General features: G+C 35.9%; 1 protein-coding gene across 1 annotated transcript in view; it reads left to right on the top strand.

The window, feature by feature from the left end:
* ALG13 (ALG13 UDP-N-acetylglucosaminyltransferase subunit) overlaps nt 1–24,135 on the top strand; it is a 61,202-nt gene that overhangs the window by 17,863 nt on the left and 19,204 nt on the right. The window contains 20 exon segments of the mRNA XM_015248832.3: nt 900–933; nt 936–1,102; nt 1,104–1,275; nt 1,842–1,925; nt 4,002–4,052; nt 4,809–4,855; nt 6,267–6,339; nt 10,335–10,416; nt 10,618–10,780; nt 13,090–13,165; nt 14,168–14,276; nt 15,658–15,722; nt 16,053–16,153; nt 17,182–17,309; nt 18,050–18,296; nt 18,732–18,845; nt 19,037–19,193; nt 19,568–19,688; nt 21,858–21,890; nt 21,987–22,042. Coding sequence (XP_015104318.1) covers nt 900–933; nt 936–1,102; nt 1,104–1,275; nt 1,842–1,925; nt 4,002–4,052; nt 4,809–4,855; nt 6,267–6,339; nt 10,335–10,416; nt 10,618–10,780; nt 13,090–13,165; nt 14,168–14,276; nt 15,658–15,722; nt 16,053–16,153; nt 17,182–17,309; nt 18,050–18,296; nt 18,732–18,845; nt 19,037–19,193; nt 19,568–19,688; nt 21,858–21,890; nt 21,987–22,042 — 2,080 coding nt within the window.

The following is a 24,135-nucleotide window of genomic DNA, read 5'->3' as shown; positions in this document are numbered from 1 at the left end:
TTGAACCTTACAAAATAGTTGTGTTTCCTTTGATTTTCTCAGAATTCAGAGTAGTTTTTCCAGAAGTGTCCCAATAATACATTGAAACCCACCTCTCATGTCCAACCCCTCTAGTGCTGTGCCACAGCATTTTAAATTTAGCTTGTTAGAAGGTTTGTGGCTAAGATATTCCTTTTGTTCTGCTTCAGTTTAAATTTTCAGTTTCCATTTTCAAAGAAACAAACTTTATGCAATTTTTTCTTTTTGTTAATGCTGTACAGTAGTTTGGAGACATTACTGAGGAATTATATCAGTGTTTACTAGCATAACTAAAGGATTTAATTTCTGTGATCTTAGCAGAGGGTTATTTTTATCTAAATGAGAAGATTACTTAAACCTCAGACCTGAAATATCCAGATAACTGCTTTGGCACTTTGCTTGAACTGTGACTTCTGCCCCTATAGATCAAGGAAGTCGTCCTCCCCCCATTTTCTTTGTTTTTTTTTTAAGGTAGTCTTAATACAAAAGCTTTACTTAAATCAGGTTCCATTTTTTTCCCCCTCTCATCTCCATGAACCTATGAAGAGAGCAGGAAACTTGGGCAGAGAATGCTTGAAAATTCGAGCAGAGCTTTTAAAGCAATGTAATGTGGGCTGGCCTGTATCATACACACCTGAGCCTTATTGCAGTCCCTTTGCAATCTTTTGCAGCAGTTGCCTTGAGTTAAGCTGTAAACTCAGCTTCCTTTTGGTCCCAAAGCTCAGCTGCTTATGCATACTTCTCTCAACCTTGGGCTGGCTGGGTTAATCCCACCCTTCCCCAACAAGTTAGCTCTGCAAGTACCTTCTCCCTCCCATGTCTCCTTCTCAAGTCAAGTTCTTTATTCCTGGGAGCATCGGCTCTTCCTCTTCTTTTCACAGGGTCCTGACTTGTCCTGGAGAAGCCAGCCCTTTGCTTCTCCTGCTCCTGAGAAGTGCCAAGATTCTGCAGCGCTGACTCCAACTGCCTTCTCATGCCTAGACTTTGGGCTGCTTTCCGGATACCTGCATAAGCAAGCCCTGTCACTGCTACCCATTCTTACCTGCACCCTGCTTTTTCCTTCTTGCCACACTTGTGTTCCTTTCTCTCCCTCCCCACCTCTACCCGCTGTGCACAATGCATAAAGGATGGAAAAAGTACTGCGGCCAGAAGTCTCTGAATGAGACATCAATGGATGAATATTTAGGCAGCTTAGGGCTGTTTCGAAAGCTGACTGCCAAGGATGCCTCTTGCCTCTTTCGGGCTATTTCGGAGCAGGTAAAAGGAAAACAAATATATCTTTCCTATACTGGGTTTTCAGAGTTTGAGACTTGGCACAGTACTGTTGCTAGAAGACCTGTAGCCCACCAAAACAAAAAAAAAATTCCCTTTTCTTTTCCCCATTTAAAACATTGGGTCTGTCGGCTACTTATGAGCTTGGTGTTTGCCTTTGCTGATTAGTACAAATATATTGCTGTGCCTTTGCTATCTTTTCTGTTTTCTAAATGCCACTTGGGAATGTAAGAGATAAAATAATGGGGTTAAAACTTTGAAATGTATCTTGATCCTTTATAAGCAGCCCCTGCCTCTAGATTTTATGCCTAGGAAAAATTTATAGGCTGTTCCCATAAGTAGTAGAAAAGAGGGGCAGTACAGACTCATAACTCCACCATATCACTAAAGATGATAAAAAACAGACTTTAGTAAGATCAGGTCTTAATTTCCCAATTATCTACATATGTTCTGAATAAGGGGGGACTTGAATGTCCAGTTCATAGTCTTAATTTACAAGCTTCTATTTCAAATGACTGCTGACAGTGAGCTGGTCTTTCTCTTCTTTTTAGTTGTTTTGCAGCCAGGTCCATCACTTGGAAATCAGGAAGGCATGTGTCTCATATATGAGAGAAAATCAACAAACTTTTGAGTCTGTAAGTAGAATACATACCCAAGGGAGAGTTGTTCGTAGAGTATGTAGCAGGTAGGAAATGAATTTTGAGCGCCTACATGTGAATATTATATCATGCAATCTCCCCTCAGTAGCAAATGTTTAATTTTCAACTGACTTCCTGTTAGCTAGCATGCTTCTGGATCTCCTCCCAGAATTAGATTGTTTTGTACTCAAACTAAAAATTAAGAAACAGTTAATCTGTATCCTTCCCACTACTCTCTCCCTGGCTCAAAACCCCTAACACCCAAAATTTAGCTATGTTTTGACTGTTTTATATTATCTATATCACTGTTTTTGTAACAAAGTAATCATAATACCTGAAAGGTTTGGCTACGTTAATATTTTTAAATGCATATTTAAAAATATGTACAAATGGGAACCCCCTCTGTTCTTTCTCAATTCTGTGCACAATGATCTTCAGCTAGTCAACTTGAAGAATCATGTAAAACTTAACTGTAAGGAAGAATCTTGTAAAAACTTAACTGTAAGGAAACAAAGTAGTCCTACATCTGTCTTTTCATGCTAAAAAACCTGGTAATTGGAGCTCTGCCACTAATGATTGACTTTTTAAAACAATTTCTAGAAGACATCTTAGTGTATGTTGAAGTATTTAAGTTCATGTTAACAAAAGGAGGTTTTTATCAAGGTCTGATTTGAAGTGTGCCCTTTCCTGTGGCTGTTGTTTTCTCTGTGTGTGTGTGTGTGTGTGTTTTAACATTCCTAGCCCTTCTAGACCTATTTGTTCTCTTGTCTGTATTATAGGTATTTGCTTGCTGTTCGAGGTTTACTCTTAATTTTCTCAGCAGGTTTCAGTGAATTTTAAAACTATATGAAAGCTTCTTGATTTTAAAGCTTATTACCTCGAAGTTAATTAGTCTTCACCACACCTGGGGAAAGGATTATTTGTGAAATTACTTCAAATGCAAGACCATGGTGTAAAGCCATGCATCTCAAGTATTTTTGTGCATACAGATCACCTGGGGACATTGTTAAAAACCAAATTCGGATTCAGTAGATCTGAGCTGGGGCCCAAGATTTCTGCAGTTAAATTCCTGAGTGATGCTTGCTGTTGTTTGTGGACCACATTTTGAGTAACAGAGATATGTGTAAAATTTTAAAACCACATGGATGAATCTCAGATTAATTATGCAGAGTGAAGAGGCCAGACCCTCCAAAAAAGTACATACTGTATGATTTCCTTTATATAAAACTCTGGAAAATACAAACCAATCTATAGTGACAGCAGATCAGTGGTTGCTTGGGGGTCAGTGCGCTTATAGAGGGACACAAAGAAACTTATGGGGATGATAGATACATTCACTGTCACAATTGTGATGGTTTCATGGGTGCATACATGTGTCAAAACTTGATTGTGCCATTTAAATTTCAGTTTATGTCAATTGTACATCAGAAAAGTTTAAAAAAGGGATTGAGAAAATTTAAAAATTGATTTTTTTCAATCTAGTGATATGCATGCGTGAAACTAGACATATATTCCCCGAGTTTAATTGTTTTTATTGAGATATATTTTACATACAAAAAAATTCACCATTTTAAACTTAGCATTTAAGGTGTGGCTATAATATAGTTATGCAACTGCCACTGTGGTCAAGATACAAAGCATTTTTCATCACCCCCAAAAGTTCCCTGTGCTTTTTTGAAACAAATGAAATTCCCTTTAAAATGCCTCAGTTTAACTTTGTAAATGCATGTCTGCTGTCAAATTTGATATCCCTATAATTACTGTGCTTGCGTGATTTATGAAAATTACTTAAGTTGGCATTTCAAAAGAAACTCAAAGGCATACTGTTTGATGAAATGCACTGGTATGTGGATAAGCCAGGACCAATTCTAAAATACTTTTATAGTCCAACTTTTCTCCACTTAAAACTTTTATGTATGTGCAAATCTTCTTGAGGTGCTGTGCAAAGTAGTAATTTAATACCATAATTGTTCAGCTGAACAAAAACACATTGGAGGATAATATTGCAGAGTATAATCAGATTTCAGTAATGCTATGTATTTGGTTTAAGTCAAGTTTGTTTTATTTTTGAAGTATGTGGAGGGATCTTTTGAGAAATACCTGGAACGGTTGGGAGACCCCAAGGTAAGATCAAATATGGGGTTTAATCTTTTCAGGGTATTTGAAATAGTAACCTAAATATTCATTCAGGTGTGTCACTTTAGCTAGACCCAATTTATTTATTTTCTTAAATAGCCAGCTGTGTTGAATCAGATAGTTCTTGCAAAAGTTTAGAGACTGGCAGCTGACCTGCTGTTTTGTGTTGAATATTGAGAATTGTGCTTTAACAATTTTATCATCGATTGATTAGTGAAATAGCATACACTGCTTGGGAACAGGACAAGCCTAAGCCTTTTCACTTTAATGGGGGAGGGAGTAGTAATTAATGTTACTAAGAAATTATTTTTTTAATCAAACAATTTCCCTGATTCATAGTTATCCGTTTATGTGGGAATAAGATCCATAAACTTACTCAATTAAAAATAATTTTATGTGATTAAATTAATCCCACAGTTCTGGACTTAACATACTAAATATTCTGCTAACTTCATGTCCTTACACTAATTAGATTTTTATTGTGCCTTTTAAATCTCCCATATTATTGTCCTTGTTACTTAATAGCTAAATAAGAAGGTCTTTAGGTCCATTTTTTTCAGAATAAGTTTATGTTACTAAGTAACTGTCACAGTATCCCAAGCCTCAAAGCAAATTTAAATGTTTTCTACAGATTCATTTAAAACAGTCCTAAGCATCTAAAAAAACAATTATTGAACTTGCAGAAACTTTTGCCTCTTAACCACAGAATGTTTTTAAAAACTTGTATGTACTATTTATGTTTAGGAAAGTGCTGGCCAGCTGGAAATAAGAGCTCTTTCTCTAATTTATAAGTAAGTTGAATCTCCTTTTCTTTTTTTTGAGAGAGAGAGTGTGTATGTGTGTAAAGTTTCTAATAGTCCTTTTAGGACTGGGAATATTTGAGATTTGATGTATTGGTATGTAAAACGAAGAGCTCATATGGCGTAATTTGGGGGTGGAGAATGTCTACATTTTTGTCCATTTGAATGGAAGAATAAAGGACTTTACTGCTATTATTATTTCTGTAGAAAATCAGAATATTTATCTTAGAATTTTTGTATGTTTAACTGTGCCTTTTGTGCATGCATGCTAAGTAGGGCAGTATCACTTCCAAGAGGGTAGAAATTGGTTCCTGAGGACAGAAAAATATTAGCCATTACATTGGTTTATGGTCCTTCAAAGGGTCACAGTACATAAACATATACAGTATATCTGTAGTATTAAAATTTCATAGGGAAATTAAGAAAAATCTTTTTCTTAAAGGCTTTTTTTGGAGGCAGTAATCGGAAAAAAATTGAGAAACACTGCTCTGTTGCTTTGGAAGTTTTGGCTTGATTTTTAAAACTGCAAAAGTGGCATTTCTGAAAGCTGTAGGGTTTTGAAAAATAGCTATATAATGTATACAGGTTGGAGACTAGGAGGAATCTTGTTCATTTAAGGAGTTGGATCTGTGTAAGATTCCTTCACAATTCTTAGGATGGTGAGATGGCATATACCTTGATACAGTCAGAACTCTTGTATGGGGACATGTTCAAATTAGTGTTTTGCAGTCTGCTCATTTCTCACTATATCCAGCATGAAGTAATATAGAAGAGTCATCGAGTAGGCAGCTAATCAGTTGTTGCTTTTAAATCAGGGGCCAGTTTTTCAGTTAGCCTGCTTTCTGTTTTTGATGGCTCTCGGCTAAAAATGCTTTTTAAAAGTTTTTAAATGATTAATAAATCAAAAGAAGAATAATATTTTGTGGCATGTGAAAATTATATAAAAATAAAATTTCAATGTCCATAAATAAAGCTTTTTTGGAACATAGTCATGTGCATTTGTTTATGCTTTGTCCATGGCTGCTTTCAGGCTACAAAGCCAAAGTTGAGTAAACCGTATGGCCTGCAAAAGCTGAAATGTTTATTATCTGGTCTTTTACCCAGAAAAATTTGCCAACTCCTGCTTTAAATAAATGGAAACTTCCAAAACTCACAAACATACATACGATTGGCAATGTCTTCTTCACTCCTCCTCCCCCCAAATTAAGATACATTTAAAAAATGCATAGGACTTTAAGGGCAGTTAGCTGTCTATGTTGAATTGATATTTATCTTCTTAAACATTTGGGTTATTTTACATGAATAAGGTAGGCAGTTTAAAAACAAATATTTGTTCTTATAACTATTTCTTGCATATACAAAATTACCTCATCTCATCCACCTTTGTTTTATACCTATGTAGTCGGGATTTCATTCTTTACCGCTATCCTGGAAAGCCTCCAAGTTACGTCACAGATAATGGCTATGAAGACAAGGTAAGAAGATAACTGAATGTTTACTAAAATAAAAAATTGAATAATGCTGCTTGCTTACCAGGATGTTAAAAAATCATCCTTTTTTACCTAATTAATGAAAAAATTAAGTACAGTCTAAATGCCTAGCTTCTCTACCACCAGGCTTTTCATCTCCAGTTAGTCAGCCTCGGTATTGTTAGCTATCCTTCTGAACAAACCTGATCTTGTCACTTCTCTGTAATAGAAAAAAACCACCCAAAACCCTAAGTGACTCCTCATTGACTAGAAGATAAGGGCCAGACTCTTAAGCTAGGTATTCAGTGCCCTAAAAGGTCCCAGACCTTTCCAGCTTCATTGTCCTTCAGCCTTAGTATATTATGCTTCCGGATAGTCTGACTTTCATACTTTCTTTTCCTTTGTATTTCAAATGTCATTTCCTTTGAAACTTTACTAACTCCCCTGGAGGTACTTCCTCCCTTTGTGTTCCCCTAGCATCACCCAAGTAATTATAGTGTTTATCACCTTATATTTGTTTTCATGTCTATTTCACTCATTAGTCTGAAAGTTTCTTAAGTGCAGGAACAGTGTGCTACTACTGCCTAGTAAGGTGCTTGGAAAATATTAGGAGATTGTTTTGTTGGTTGAGAACTGTCAGCAGATAAACAAATTGTTCTTCACCATACAGTTTTATTTTTCCAATTTGCTTTTTTTTCTTGAAAAATTTTTAAAAAATTTTTTTTAAAATTTTGAGTAAACCGTATGGCCTGCAAAAGCTGAAATGTTTATTATCTGGTCTTTTACCCAGAAAAATTTGCCAACTCCTGCTTTAAATAAATGGAAGCTTCCAAAACTCACAAACATACATACGATTGGCAATGTCTTCTTCACTCCTCCTCCCCCCAAATTAAGATACATTTAAAAAATGCATAGGACTTTAAGGGCAGTTAGCTGTCTATGTTGAATTGATATTTATCTTTTTTTTATTTAAAAAATTTTTTTTTATTTTTTTAAAAATTTTAAAAAAAAATTTTTTGGGGGGTGGTCATTAGGTCTATTTATTTATTATTAGTTTTTTTTTTTTGGCAGAGGTACTGGGGATCAAACCCAAGAGCTCATGCATGTTAAGCATGCGCTCTACCATTTGAGCTATACCTTCCCCCCAACCACTCACTATACAGTTTTTCTTCTGGAAAGTTTTTAAAGAAAGCCATATCCTGGTGATTTGTTTAGTGAATATAGACTACACAATATTGGAGTTTTGTTGTGTTTCCATTCATCAGTCCATTTTAATTTTTGATGTATTTCAAGTCAAATTCAGACATTAGTATAATTCCCCCTAAACACTCATTCAAAGTTTTTAAACAAAGATATGACATAATCAGAATTGTTTGTGGAAAAGGTGTGTTAGCTATTGTATTTTAACAATTGTATATAGCATTGTCTGAGATGGGATTTAGACATTTAGATCTTTACCAGGACCCTTTAAACCTACTGTTGAGGGTTTTTTTCTCCAACATTTTATTCTGATAACTTTCATATAGAGAGACGTTATAAGACTTCTATAGTGAACATCCATATATCCACCACCTAGTTTCTATAATTATACAGCTTCATTTTCAAATGAGTCTTGTATATCTTACAGAGATATTACTGAGGTAATTAAGGGAAAAACATCACCTATTGGGATAAGAATACAAAAATGTAAGACCTTTTGAGTGTGTGCAGCCATGAGAATATCATGTATAAGTCATAATACTTATCAGCAGTTGGGTATTTGCATTGCATAGGATACTGTATATATGTCTGATTTGGGAATGTACGAAGTGAATATGTTTGTTTAAACTGAAATTTAAGTATGGAAGAGCCAGGTGGCAGCAGGGTACTTTTGTTGTGTGACATCTTGCTTTGCCTAAAACTTAGTTGTATCGGTTCAGGCTCCTAAGATTTATATTTGAATTGTTTGAGTTTTCAAAAATGAGTTTATTAAAAGCAGTGAACATTATTAAGGAGCCTTCCATAAAATATATTTTAGAGCAGATTTTCAAAGAAATAAATGCCTAATGTTCACCTTGGTATCTTTTACTACTTTAGCTAACTTAACTCTGCATTTTACATAGTTAGCCGGTGTCAAAGTGAATGCAGCTGGAAGCTTGCCATCTTCACTTAGCCCATTTACTCTATGTAGAAAGAATAGAAATATATACTTACATTGGAAACAAAATAAAACTTCTATCTGGAAATGTATAGTGAAAATCCAAGTTTCCATTCATGCTCTTCAATCTCTTGTGCTTCAGAGTAAGAACTATTAAGTTTAGGTGGGTATCCCATATCACTCTCTTTGCATGTATGTATGTATGTATGTATTTATTTATTTATAATGGAGATGGGCTCATACTTAACATTGTTACTTGTTCTTCTCAAATACTGATCCTCATCAGTAATACAGATCTGCCTCATTTTTTCACTAGTTTACTACTTTACATCTGCCTGCCCCAAGACATACCACCCACAAGTATGTATGAGAGAATTATTTTATGTTGAGACACCGCCAGGAACACAAAAGCCATCATGACTAGTTTTGCCTCTTCCAATCAAAACAGAACTTCTTGCCACTTAAATAGAGAAATTGTATGCTCATTTTTGTTTTCTTTCCTACTTACTTAGTCATCAGTTCTGGTTAACTGTGTTCTTTTCACTACTCCTTAACAACTGCCTCTGGTTATTAACCTTTCTTAGTTGGAGTTTCCAGTTCTTCTAGTCCAAGGCACAAAGGGGTTCTCTGCTCAAAATCTGCTCACTGTTCTTTTAGATTAATAAACTCCTCTTCAATGCAAATACTCCTTGGGATGGGTAAAACTTTGCAACTTAAACTTTATTGTGAGCTACTTTAGCTTGACACTTGCCTTCAGTACCTTGAAATGGATTATACTGATAGAATTGGAATTGTGATTTCAAAAAAAAAAAGACTAGGAAAGAGTAATAGACCTGGGATCAGAGAACTTGTTTATTGAGATAAGTTAGCCCAGAGTAGTGTAGGAAAGTAGAAAAAAGAGAGTGTTTAGGATAATTTTCTGCCAGGGAACCTTGGTGGCAACATCCTCTTACAGATCACAGAGAATTGTCTTTGGTACCTCAGGTTGCTGTTATCAGAGATGGCTCCAAGATGAAATAGACTTAATCACTAGAGATGACATCCCTTACACAAGACATAGGTTTTTGAACAAAAATTCAAAAACATTTTGGAGCAATTATGTAAACAAATTTCATCACATGGAGCCAGGAAACATTTTTACTGGTTAGTAAGCCTGGCCTTTGAATTGTTACTTGAAAAAACTAGAGATTGAAGGAATCAGTTAAGAAATAAACTCATTTTGTAGCCATCTCAGTGCATTAATTCATTAAGAAGTCTCTTTAGCAGTATTGCTTCTATATAGCATATTGATACATTGCTATTCAATACAATAGATGACATTTTGAATAAATTGAATGAAATCCCTCCCCCCATAGTCTAAGTTTGGGGGTTGGGTGTTGGACGTATTTTCTCCAATTTCAGAAATTAAGCTGGGTCTTTTGACTTCTGTTAAGGCTTTCTATTATATTCACTCTCTCAGTTTGTAAAAGTTTCCATCTTTCGCAAATTCATAAATCAGTACTTGTTTGGAGTATTAACAGGAATGTGATTAAAGCTCACAGTGTTGCCTTAATAGTGATTTTAATCTTGACATTTAAAAGTCACTTTTAAGAAAATCTCTTTATGAAATATAGCTTGCATTTATCTATATTTAGATTTTAAAAATCACTTTTCCCCAGCTTTACTGAGATATAATTGACAAATGCTGAGTGGAGTAAGTCAAACAGAAAAAGACAAATACTGTAATGTCACTTATGTGTGGAATTTAAAAATCACTTTTTAAAGAAAGCATTTAGTTTATAAGTTTCTGATTAGCAACTTAATTTCAAGTATTTCATTGTAGTGAGACATTCACTTAATTGTTCTGTGTTTTTCTTTTCTTCAGATTCTACTCTGCTATTCAAGTAATGGTCATTATGATTCAGTGTACTCAAAACAATTTCAGTCAAGTGCAGCTATTTGTCAGGGTATGTGAAGGTTTTATAAATGTTTTGAGTGTGCTTTTAGATGATTTGTTGCCAGTCTTTAAATTGAGGGATCCGCCATGAATAGCTCTCTTAAAACTTTGCTGGTATGTATTGAATTTGTTTACTGGGTTATGGCTATTTTCACATTGTTATAAAAACTCTTATTTTGACAATTGGAGTTTTGGCCATTTTTTCCTTTAGCTGTATTGTATGAAATTCTCTATAAAGATGTGTTTGTTGTGGATGAAGAAGAGTTGAAGACCGCAGTTGAATTGTTTCGAAGTGGTTCCAGGAAGAATAGGAACAATGCTGTGACTGGCAGTGAGGATGTCCATATTGACTACAGGAGTTCAACTCCGAATAGGTAATAAAGGGAAAAGTGACGTCAACTACAAGATCATCATGTTTTTGTGCATCATTTGAAAGTGAAAGGGACTGGCAAGCTTATGACTTAGACTATTTATATATAGTCAGCCCTTGGCATTCACAGAGAATTGATTCCAGGACTCTTGCAAACACCAAAATCCTCAATGTTCAAGTCCTTTATCTAAAATAATGCAGTATATGCAGTCTGTCCTCTTATTTTGGGTTCTGCATCCACGTATTCAACCAGTTCCAATCATGATTGGTTGAATCTATGGATGTGGAACCTACTAAAATGAAGGGGCCGGCTGTATATACACTCACATGTATGTATGTGTGTGTGTGTGTGTGTATGTATGTATAGGGATATACATTTTTTAAAGGGGGAAGAGAAGTTTTACCAAAAAGGTATGTTACATTGTGAAATACTCAGGCTTTGGGGATTCAGTCCAAGTCAAAACCAATTTAAACAAATGTTTCTTTTTCTCCTACTGATCTGTCTTCTGTCACTTTTTTTTATTAGTTCAGCCACAAGAACTTAAGAGGGGTAGAGGGGGAGTTTCCCCCTGCTGACACACATCTCAAGTCAGACTCCAAAATTAGTTTTTTAATTGCTAGAAGAGACTTTAGAACTATCTAATCCATGATTCTCAAACTTATATATGAATTACTCAGGGTACTTGTTAGAAAGGCAGATTTTGGGGCTTCCTTTCAAAAAATTGGAGGTCAGAGTGGGGCCAGGAATCTACTTTTCAAACAAATACACCCAAGTATACTGATACAGGTAGGCCATGGACCACACTCTAAGAACAAAACTGATCCTAAACCAGCACTATCATTTTACAGATGGTAACTGAGGTTCAGAGTGGTTGCTTGACACATACATCCAGCTAGTAGGAAAAAAATCTCTCAGGCTAAAGGAGAGTTTTAGGAACTTTTGAGTGTCTGCCTTTTGCGCTTTTTAGGAGTGTACGTTGTGGCCTCTGAGGAAGCAGCTATTATTGAACAGATTTAGTCAGAAACTTTGCAATTGAGAAAATAAAGTAGGTGTTGTATTTCTTCCTGATTCTTAGTTCTGTCTGGAAATTCAGATAGGCTTGGTGCTAATCAGGTGTTACCTTGTCTTTTGTCTTGCAGTTCTACTTCTTGGATATTTAATGCTTGCATTAAAGAATTTTTTTTGATAAGGAGAGTTTTTTAAAAAGCTTACAGTTGGTCCTCCCATTCTGGATGTGGAATTTGTGAATGTGGAAGGCTGACCATAATGGGCTTGAGAATCTGATTTGGTATCTGCCAGGGGTCCTAGACCCAACTCCCTGTGGATACCAAGGGATGACTGTATTGGGGAATGCAGCGGGTGGCAACCATATATCAAGGTAGAATTTGCTTCATTCTTCACTGCTTATCTGTCTTAAGAACTTGAGGCTGTAGGGGGGGTTGGGTTTAGCTCTGTGGTACAGTGCATGCTTAGTATGCACGAGGTCCTGGATTCAATCCCCAGTACCTCTATTTAAATAAATAAATAAAAAGAAGTTAATGCAAAAAAAAAAAAGAATTTGAGGCTTAACTAGAGTAATAGGAAGCAAGGTTTATTAGTTATCTTTTGCTGCATAACAATATTTCCACAAACTTGACAGCTTAAAACAACACTCTTATCTCATAATTTATATGGGTTAGGAATCTGAGCACAGCCTAGCTGGGTCTTATGCTTAGGACCTCACAAGAATGTAATGAGAGTTTTGGCCAAGATTGAGTTCTCATCTGGAATTTTGACAGGGGAAGGATCCACTTCCCCACTCACGTGGTTCTTGGTAGTATTCAATTCCTTGCAGCTGAAGGACTGAGAATTTCAGCCTTTTCCTGGCTATCAGCCAGAGGTAACCCTTTGGCCATGGTCACCAACCCCATGTGCTATGCCATGTGCTATGCCACATGGGGTTGGTGAACATGGCTGCTTGCTTCCTAATAGTCAGCAAGAGAGAGATCAGCAAGACAGACCCTATATTATATAATGTGGTAATATACATCTTGTCTATTGGTTAGAAGCAAACTTAAGGAGAGGGGACTCAAACAAGAGTGTGACCACCACGAGGTGGGGCTCATAAGGACCATCTTAAAGTTGTGTCCCCACGGATGGTATGTGTAGCACATACTTATAAAAAGGAAACAAATGTAAATTTTGGGATGAAAAAGTATTTGCTTCATTTTTAGAGCTGAGCTACTTTGCCACTAGATGGTGGTATGGTCATTAAGACTTTCCTTAGCTAGTACATTTATATAAAGCTCTTTGTTCTAAATCTTTTCAATTAGGACCGAAGAGTGGGGTGCCTGCTGCAATGCTGAAAATATACCAGAGGGGTACAATCAAGGAACAGAAGAAGAAAAGGTTTGAGATTTTCTAGGGCAAAGAATTTTCATAATCTTGGCTTACAGCATCATAACTTTAACTAGTTAAGGTCAGATGGTCCATTTTAGTTATATGGAGTTGGTGGGGAAATGATGTTTTCCTTTGTGAAAGTCTTGATCTGAAAATGTAAAATGTGGGCTTAATGTTCTCTGAATTTTTATTCTTATGAAATTGTAAATTTTTTTTCAAAGTGAACTCTGAACACCTGAGAAATTTCAGAAGCTATTGTTTTCAAGTTAAAGTAATATTACAAATCCTAGAGATATTTAGTTTGTAATTGGTCTTCTGATGCTAAGGCTTCTTGTTACTAAAGAGTATAATGCTTATCCCTATTCTACTCAAAGGAAATAGGTAATAATCCTGGTTGGAGAAACAGTAGGAATTTTACCATCTGTATAGGCCTAAAATCAAGCAGGCGTTGAATTTGAGGCTAGCTAATTAGGGCAAATACTACGAGAACAATCTCTGTATATGCCCCAAATGCTAGTGATTTGGGATCAGTATGGACTATCATGAAATTCTAAGAAAGCAGAAGAAAAAGGTAATTCTTTTGGAAATTGTAACAGATTTTGACCAAAATGAAGTAAACTTTTGATATTTTTCCAGATGACTTTAGGGTACAGAAACACTTGAACCTCTGTAGGCATATCAAGATGAGACTTGCTCAATAGCCCTGGCTGAATCTTTAATCCTGATCTGTGTTGCATTGATTTATATGAGTTATTGGCTGCTTTAGACAGTATTTCCCTTCTGCCATCTAAAACCTTTTAGATTTTTGTATATTGTTTCTTTAGACTCCTAATTTTTAATATATACAGTAAAATTTATTGTGGCATTTATTTCTTGTTTTAATAAAGAAGGAAAGGCATATATGTACATAGTTTTAAAAAAGGAAAAAAAGAACCTTAATTCTTCCTTCTTCTTAGAAGGAAGACTTAAGCTAAGGATGGTGAGTTTGTAGCATGATTATTTTTATTTTAGTCTCCAGAAAATCCATCAAAGATGCTCTTCCCCTATAAGGTGCTCAAAGCCCTGGATCCAGAAATCTATCGTAATGTAGAATTTGATGTTTGGTTGGACAGCAGAAAAGGTAATGAAATATCAACAGTATATTTTTGAATCCTGACAGATCCAGGAGAATAATTTTGTAAATTTCTAAAAATAAGAGATGTTTTCAAAGTACTGTTAATAATAAACATTTTTACATGTTTATGTGGTACTTTTTAGCCTGCTCAATACATGATTTAAATCCAAAGGAGAAAACTAATAGGTTTAGAAGTGGGGAGGGATCTTTCAGAGTCTGATGTTCATTTGGGACTTCAACTTGGCAAAGACTGTGTAGAGATAACTTTTAGATAACTTTGAGTACCAGAAACTTGTAAATGGAAATAAGTTCATCTTAAATTCAATGTGTTAACTGCACTCATTGATAAATGAATAGGTCAGGTATTGGCAAACTACGTATGACTATGGTCCATGAGTTAAGAATGGTTTTTATATTTTTAAATGGCAGGAAAAAAATGAAAAGAACCGTATATTGTAACAAATGAAAATTATGTAAAATTCAATTTTCAGTGTCCATAAAGTTTTATTACAGAGTTGAATAGTTACAACAGAGTCTGTATGTCCCACAAAGTTTAAAATATTTACTGTCTGGCTCTTTACAGAGAAAGTTTGCCAACCCTTGAGATAGGTAATTGTTTCTCCTTATAAGATAACTGAGTTCATCAAATTAGGTCTTAAAGTTCTGTCTTCAAAGTAGGCTTTATTGAATGTTCCATACTCAATTCCTTGAACCTTGGTAAACATAGGTAGAATTAACAATCTAGAATGAGGTTAATATCTTGTAGAACACAGTAAATTATTAAAAACACAGTTGACCTTTGAACAACATGAGGGTTAGGTCCACTGACCCTCCAAGCAGTCGAAAATCCCAGTATAATTTGTAGTCAGCCCATGGTATTTACAGTTCCTCTGTATCTGCAGTTCCACATCATCGGATTCAACAAACCTCGGATCTTATAGTGCTGTAGTATCTACTATTGAAAAAAATCTACATGAGTGGATCCATGCAGTTCAAACCTGTGTTGTTCAGTGATCAACTATAGTAGGCTGCTTTGAAAAAGCTGCATAGTACTTCTTTTTTTTTTTCCTTTTTTAAAAAAATTGAGGTGTGTTACTTTCAAATTGTACCTTATTGGTATTTGACTAACTCTAAGATTGCAACCTCCAATTTCCATCTATTTTTGTCTTATAGCACAAAACTATTCTAGCAGGTCTTCTTAAATTAACCATAGAAGTAACCCATCAAGAGTGATAGAATGACCTGTTAGGACATTTCCCCCCCAGATTTTAGCTTATAGTGGTAGCATTGTCAAGAACACTGGTAAAAATAAATTAGAAAATTAAATGATGTAAAACAGGAAAAGAACTAGTTCAGTTGAACTTGAATCTTCATTTTCTTTTAATAGAACTTCAAAAATCTAATTATATGGAGTATGATGGAAGACAGTACTATTTGGGAGACAAGTGTCAGGTTAGTTCCTTCTTTAAAGAATCATTTTTTTTCTGAGATTGTGGTTTTAGTCATTAATATAAGTTCAACAAAACTAATTTACAGAATACTGGGATTTTTAAAAATGTTTGTGTTGGATTTTAATTATATATAAACTTGTGAATAGATGTAAAGCTCTTTCAGCATGTGCTGCCTCTATTGAACCAGATTGGCAGTATTGATTATCAACTGCTTTAATAAGTAGATGCTGGACTCCATTTGGGGAGAAGTGGTATTTTTGTTTGGCAGAAGCCGGATCTGCCAATAGATGTGAGACTAGATGTATTCTTACTGTCCATTTCCCTCTTTCAGGTTCGCTTGGAATCAGGTGGAAGATATTATAATGCTCACATTCAGGAAGTTGGAAATGAGAATGATTCGGTAACAGTCTTCATTGAAGAATTGGCAGAAAAGTAAGAATATAATAATTTGTTGAATTACAAAAATATTTGGCTCTTGGTGCCTTTTCGTAATATTAAATTGAGAATTACCAGGATGCTAGTAAGAGAACCAAAGTTATATCTGGTACTGACCTAAGATGACTTATTTTGAATTGTAAAAGCATGTGCTGAAGTATGAAATCTCGGTATACCTGTGTATAAGTTTCCAAATCCTAGGTGCTAGCTAGCATATTAGAATTATTAAGTACAACAGAATTACGATACAAAACTATTTATAATAGTTGGAAAGCTGATTTTCTAAGTGAACCTCTACCAATATCAATAGGCTAGTCCAGTCATTCTCAAACTTTAACATATCCTGGAGTTATCTGGAGAGCTCATTAAAATACAGATTGATGAGCTCCATCTCCAAAGTTTGATTGAGTAAGTTTGTGGTGGTGCCCAAGAATTTGAACTTCATAAGTTTCCAGGTGATACTAATGCTGTTGGTCTACTTTGAGAACCATTAAAGTAGGTTATGCTGCCCTAACAACCAAAAAAATCTCAGCAGCTTGAAACAAAGTTCATTTGTTGCTCATTTAGCATGTCCATAGTGGGTCGGCAAAGGGGACCCAGGCTGACAAAGGCTCTATCTAGACATATGCTGCCATGATCATAGAAAGGGAAAAAAATGAGAACATGACAAACCATATGCTGGTTCTTAAAGCATCTGCTCACATTTTATTGGCCAAAGTAAGTTACATAACTAAGCCTAAAGTCAATGGGATGAGAAGATATAATCCTGCTCCAAGGAGAGGCAACAAATATTTGTAAACTAGTTTACCACAATCTCATCCTGAACATATGTGCTACAAACAGCTGTGAAATTGTAGTAACTACTCTTAGGTTTTCTAACCCAAAAAGAAAACCTCAATGGGGAAGCTAGTGTCAACCAGTTTTAGTAGAATATACTTGAAAATGAAGCAGGAGGAGTCGGTATCTGTATCGAATTAAACTTGTATGTGTTGCAATGGCTTTATGGTGATATCTTTAATTTTAAGGCATGTTGTTCCACTGGCTAACTTAAAACCAGTTACCCAAGTGACACCTGTTCCTGCCTGGAATGCTATGCCCAATAGGAAAGGAAGAGGTTATCAGAAAATTTCCGGGGGCTATGTCCCAGAAATAGGTTTGTATGCTGGTTTTTATTATTTTCCCCTTCTTGTGCTTACCTACATTGTACTTTTTTTTAAGGTGTAAGTCTTGCTTTAGGGGTAGAGTTTCTCAGCTTTGGCACTACTGTCATTTTGGGATGGATAATACTTTGTTGTGGGGAGCTATCCTGTGCATTGTAGGATGCTGCTAAGTGGCTTCTATCTACTAGATGCCAGTACCATCCTTCCCCAAGTTATGACAACCAGAAATGTCTCCAGATAATGCCAAATGTGCCCCAGAGGAGGGGAGGAAAAAATTGTCCTGGCTGAGAATTACTGTTTAGGGGACTTTGTGTAAAGTTAAGTTGGAGTGGACTTTAAACTTTAAAACTTGAAGGGAAAAGATTTCTCAAAGAACTAGGAAAACACCTCATAGACACAATGAGATATTGAGGTATTGGAAGAGATATTAATGGGCATAATTTCTTGGATAATAGTAACATAGGTGAGTGACTGTATGTTTTGATGACCAAAGCTGCCTATTCTAAAGGTAGTGCTGAGGTGTCCATTGATACAGAAGTTACTTGCTCATTAGGCCCTTCCAAATGGAAGATCTAGTACATCCTTTGAAAGTATGGAAATTCCTTCCCTGTATTCATTTGGTTTGTCCTAAGAAAACATCTGAGAGTTTTAGATATTTGTGGGAGTGCTGTGGGAGACACTGGGTTTTTTGCTTTGGTTATGAAGCTCATTTACTTGCTTCTTTGTTTGAAAGCTATGTCGGAGATGGACATGAAGCAACGGAAGAAGATGTTCAAGAAAGTTAGAGGGAAAGAGGTTTATATGACTATGGCTTACAGCAGGGGAGACCCCCTCCTCCCGCCCAGGCTTCAGCATAGTATGCATTATGGGCATGACCCTCCAATGCACTACTCACAGACAGCGGACAGTGGTTTGTCTAATGAACATTTTCATCTTCAACATTCATCTCAGAGACAAGGTCGGGGATATGGGATGCCCAGGTAGGTCTTAACTGACTGAATATAGTGTACATCTCTGTTGAGAGATTAGAAATAATTCCTGGGCAGAATTATGGTAGAATTTAGAAATATTTTAATAGTTTATATTTCTTTTATAATCTCTGCCTAAAGTGAGCATAAAGGATGGAACTGATGTATACTTAAATTCTTGTCAAATTTATTGAATATTTATGGTCTCACAGTCTAGGGAAATATTGAACAGTTGAAGAGATGCTACAAGATAGAATGCCAGCAAGCTGAGTGCCATGTATATGGCACTGTATCCTTTAATAATGGATAGGCCTAATGTCAGTAGTGAGGATAGAAGAGCTCTCTATTTGGTCATTTTTAGAAAGTTAATTCTATTTAGCTACTAAGACTGACTACTGAAGCACTAGTGAGTAAAGAGTTCTGGTTTTTTTCCCCCTTTATTCTTAGGGATGCATCTCGCTTTATAAACAGGCACAACATGGTGGGCGCTAAAGTTGGTTTTTACCCTGGGCCAGGTAAAAGGTGCTGCCAGAGCTATGATAACTTCTCCTATAGATCTCGGTAAGTGAATTTTAAGTGTTGGAAGTTAGAGAAAATGTGTAAGTCTGGCTTTATTGCTGTGCATCAGATATATGGACTAAATTTTTTAAAAGTGTCAACATTGAGATGTTTGAACTGTTATTTAGAAATTAGAAACAGTTTACTACCATATTTTATCTTTTTCCCCCTTCTCATTCCCCAAACTACTTAAGTTCCTTTAGACGTAGTCACCGCCAGATGCATTGTATGAATAAAGAATGCCAGTATAGTTTTGCTCCAGAGAGTGGACAGATGCCCAGGGGCTTGGAAGAAACTATTACCTTTTATGAAGTTGAAGAAGGGGATGAGACTGCTTACCCAGCTTTACCTGTAAGTAGGTCAAAGTTTTACTCAAAAAGCTGTTTACTTTTCTCTTTCATTTTATTTTTTTAAGTAAAGGCAATGTAGATAAATTTGAACTTTTTAACAAACAGTCAAATAAAAGCCCTTCCTGGAAAACCTAAGTTTTCACCTTAGAGCTTCTAAAAATTGGAGAATAGAACTTTTTTTTTAAGCTATTCTTAGAGAAGAGGGGTAGAAGTGGACAAATAATTTTGCCTGGATAGTATGGGCTAAAATTTTGTTTTCTTGATCATTATTTCCTCACGTATTTTTGATTCTAATGTACATTTAAAATATTTATAGCTTTTTCTCTAACTATATAGGGAGGACTGCATGTGTATGTATGTATCTCTTTGGTACAGAATCATGGGGGGCCCTCCACAATGGTTCCTGCTACTTCAAGATACTGTGTTGCAAGGCGAGAACATAGCTCAGGCAAACAGACTTTGAATTCAGAAGAGGTTGATGCCCAGAGTGACAATGGTGAGTCAATTACAGTTAAATATTTTTTTAAGGTGATTCTTGTGGCATTAGCATATCAGGGCTAAAGTTTTGGTTTGGGGGTCTTACTCTGTTCTGGTAGCTCATTTTGAAAGAGTTATCAGTTCTTGTATCAGAGCTTACTAGGTTTTTGAAGATGTCTTGATATTTTTCAGGACAGACTTTTATTTCTTTAGGCCACTACCTTGTTATAACTTTCAGCTATCCACATGGGTCTTCAGTGAGTTTTGATTTGGTGAGATTTCAGTATGGAAAATACCTATTCCTTATTAGTGAGGCACTATTCATGTTGTCCTCACCATTTGTATAACTACTTGAGGCTTTTCATGTGACTATAATTTTACAAGACTGCTATGAAATAATTTCTTTGCCAAAGAGATTTACTTGATCTATAAACATTATTACTATTCATTGTGTCCTAATGGCCATATACTGTACTAAGTAATTATAATTTAATGTAATACTTAATTCTATCCCTCTGAGGAATGTGATATCCTTATTTTATATATGAGGAAATTGGGTTCAAAGGGTAAGTGGCATGGTCAAAGTCATATCTTTGGTAAGTGTCAGAGATCTAATTTTTTATAACAGTTTTATTTAGATACAATTTACATACCATAGACCTTGCCTAAAGTGTACAATTCAACGTTTAAAGTACACTTCAGTGGTTTTTAATATAGTCACAGAGTTACATACATCACCACAATAAATTTTAGAACATTTTTATCACCCGAAAAAGAAACCCTGTACCCATTAGCAGCATTCCCCATTAGACTCCCCAGCACTCCCTACCCACACCGCCAGCTCTAGGCAATCACCAGTCTGCTTTCTGTCTTAATGGATTTGCCTGTTCTGGACATTTCATATAAAAGGAATCATGCAGTATGTGGTCCTTTGTGACTGGCAGAGATAAATTTTGAATTGGGATTTATCTGACTCTAAAGCCTATGTATGTGCCCTTAATAATGTTACAGTGCTTCTCATCATGGAGTGTGCTTATTTTTACCATTTTTCTGTGAAATGATGTATGCCTGCTGAAACAATTCTGGAGGTATTGGGTGGATTAAGGAGGTGTGAGGCAGTCTGAATGACTTGACTTCCTTATTTTCTTGCTACTTTCTGCTACTTATGTAGAAGAAAATAGATATTTCTAAGAATTTGATGAGAACAAAATATCTAGCACAAGAATGATCTGTGAAGAATTTGTACGTGCATGTGCTTAATTTAAGTATACGTACTTTCTGCTCTTTTACTCAGCATGACCCTTTTGTCTTTTACTTTTAGCATGATTGGTACCTTCAGATGTATTGTTCACCTGTAGTGGCATATTCAAAGTAACCAAATCTTTGTTCTCACCTTAAATCCTGCTGTTTGGAAGGGTTACCTGCATGTATGCTTGATTAAGTGATGTGTTTAAGAATCAGATCCAGTTTTCACCTTTAGGGTTTTATTTTATGGAAAACTGTCTAATTGAAGGTTGACTTTCTCTGCATTTCAGTGGTGTAGCAGTCTTAAAGCAAAATACTTCAGTCCACTAAGCCATCCTCTGAGAACAAACTGATGTCAAATGTATTATTTACCTGAAACAGGCTGATAAACAAATGAGACGTGACATATTCCTTCAGTGTTCACCTAAGCAAACTATGGGTTATGCTCAGATTATTTTATAGTCACCATTTACTATATGTCAAACACCATGCTATGTTCTTTTCACCCCCCCCATGAGCTAGGTACTCTTACCCCTGTTTTATAGTGAAGAAATTTAAGCACAAACATTAAATAACCTGCCTAAAGTGATGTAGTTAATCAGGATTCAAATCTAGACAGTCCTAACTCCAGAACCAGTGAACTTAATTGCCATGCTGTACTGCCAGATTAAAAAAATTTGACACAGCTGGGTTTTTCACTTCTGCCTGAACTCTAAGAACTAAGAGAATTTTCAGAGGAGAAATTTGTACTGTTTACATCCAGTCTCTGGCTTTAATACCTGATTACTAGTATGAAAGCCAAAATCACTTGTCTGAAAGATGTATATACATTTTAGTTTTGAACATATATCATAATACTTGAGAAAAAGCAAGTGCTGGCCATCTGGCTCTGCTCAGCTAAAAAGCCCTATATAAACCCACTTCTGTCTATCGTTTTTTCTAGGGGGATATCATGAAGAATATATTTATCCTTCAGGTCAGTGAGATCTAGATAAAATCTGATATTCATTGTTTATAAAATTTCAGACTATAAAATAATGCTCATTATTTTTACTTTGGCTGTATCCTCTAGAACCAGACTATGAAACTTCAGGTGTTTATAGCACAACTGAATCTACAGCAAACTTGGTAGGTATTTAATAATAATGGCAAACACATATAGCTCCTTTGTAGTAGGGTACTGTTTTAAGAGCTATACATATAAATGTATCTAACTCAGAATGATCTATGAGATAATTAGGACATCATTCCCATTTTGTAGACAAAGAAATTGAGGCTCCAGTCAAGTAACTTATCCAAGATAACACCCCTTTCTGGAAATTAATCCAGAGATATTCCTAATATGTGTTGATAGAAGAAATTTGAACATTGGCAGTGGTGATTTTTTAGAGGATTTTGTGATTTTTCTATCAATACGAATAGGCCATAAATCTCAGTATTTTAACAAAAATTTACTTCTTGGTTATGCTACATGTCCAGTGGACGTCAACAGGAGGGCTCTGCTCAGGGACTTAGGCTGTTGGAAGTTCCATCCATGATTGCCAAGGCAAGAAACAAAAGATAGTGAATGGTGCACTGGCTTTTACAGCTTCTACCTGGAGATGACACATACCACTTTCTTTTCCATTTCTTTTAATTTGGCCAGAGTGTATTCTACTTGAAGACTCTAACTTATCTGTGCCTGTAAGTCAAAAAGTTGGAAATAGTTTAACAGCATTAAGGACTACAACTGTCAATGGAAACTCCCTCCCACAGGCAAAATACTTCTGCCTCAAGGGAGGCAACCCTCAAATCCCCTTCAGTGTAGTTAAACTCAGGGCCCAAGGATTCTGGTAAATGTATAATACTCTATTTTGGGTTCAGACGTGGTTCCTTTTGATTTGGAAGCCTAAAAACCAAAGATACAAAGTTATTTACCCCCTATACACTCAATTTACAATGGTATAGCAGGGACTAAAAAAATTGCAGTAGAAATTCCCACTCAAATCCAGGAAAAATGGGAGAAACAACTACTGGCCTGTAGCAATGCTGACATCATCAAGGACTGACATTGTGAGGGCCCTCATCCTAGGCATGGGGACCGTTCCCTGGAGAGGCTCCTTAGTTCACTGTTTTCTGGGGCTCTTGATTACTCCAAGGCACTTCCTTCCTTGGCCATATTTGAAATAGGCATTGGAGAATAATCCTTTTTGGCAGCTGAGCTTTCTCAGCTTGCTTCTTACTCATAGAAAATTAAGGGCCCAAGGGTTGTTTTATCTCAGTTGGATGGTTTTAGTTCTGCTCGTGGTTTCTTTGGCTATGTGATTAATTTACTGTGCTGCTTCTCTAATTCCTACTAGTTTCATGTACCAATAGCCATACTGACAATTTTTTTATAAATATACTACTTAGATTTGCTATAACTCTTTGCATTCTTATCCCTACCTCTCTCTATACTTGATTGCAAATACCTTGAGTTTATCAGGCATTGATGGAAGAGCCATACCTTTGGACACTTTTCCATGAGTCATTTTGTCCAAGTGCAAGGATTCACTGGATGTTAGATCCTTATTTTTACTCTTGCTTTGAGATATCTGAATGCAATCATATTTTAGCAATGATTTGATTCTTCCTTTGAGGCTGAATTTTAATTGCTCTTTGTTGTTCAAAGCATTTATCAGTTTTATCTTTTACAGTTTTGGGTTGAAGCACTTGCCTCTTCAAACTCTATAAGTCCCAGTATTCAAGGATTCTGTTCCCTTTCATTCCTACCCAAAACTACTTTTCTATACACATCTGTCTTAAAATACCTTGCTAAACTCTGCCAGCAGTAATCAAAACAAAAAACTAACATTCTGTTTTACAAACCTCTTCCCCTAAGAGCTACAAGTTCATAATCTCTTTCTCAAGTAAGGTTTTTGTTATAGCAGCACCCTACTTTTAGTTACCAATTGCTGTTTCAATTAAGCTAGGTTATGCTGCAGCAACAATCCCCCAGCAGCTTGACACTGGAGAGTTGTTCTTGCTAATGTTACAGGTTCAGTGCAGTGCAGGTTTGTAACAGGACTTTGTCCATAAAAGTCACTCAGGGACCCAGGCTGATGGACACGTGTTTTCACAATCACATTGGCGGAACTGAAGATAGGAAAATTAAACACTGGCTCTCAATATTTCTGCTCATATTTTATTGGACAAACAAGTCACACGGCCATACCTAACTTTAGATGAGGCCAGGAAGAGCA

Source organism: Vicugna pacos, chromosome X (assembly GCF_048564905.1).
Source record: "Vicugna pacos chromosome X, VicPac4, whole genome shotgun sequence".
Taxonomy (NCBI): Eukaryota; Metazoa; Chordata; class Mammalia; order Artiodactyla; family Camelidae; genus Vicugna; species Vicugna pacos.
The sequence above is the reverse complement of the archived record's forward strand: the minus strand, read 5'-3'. Positions and strand labels throughout refer to the sequence as shown.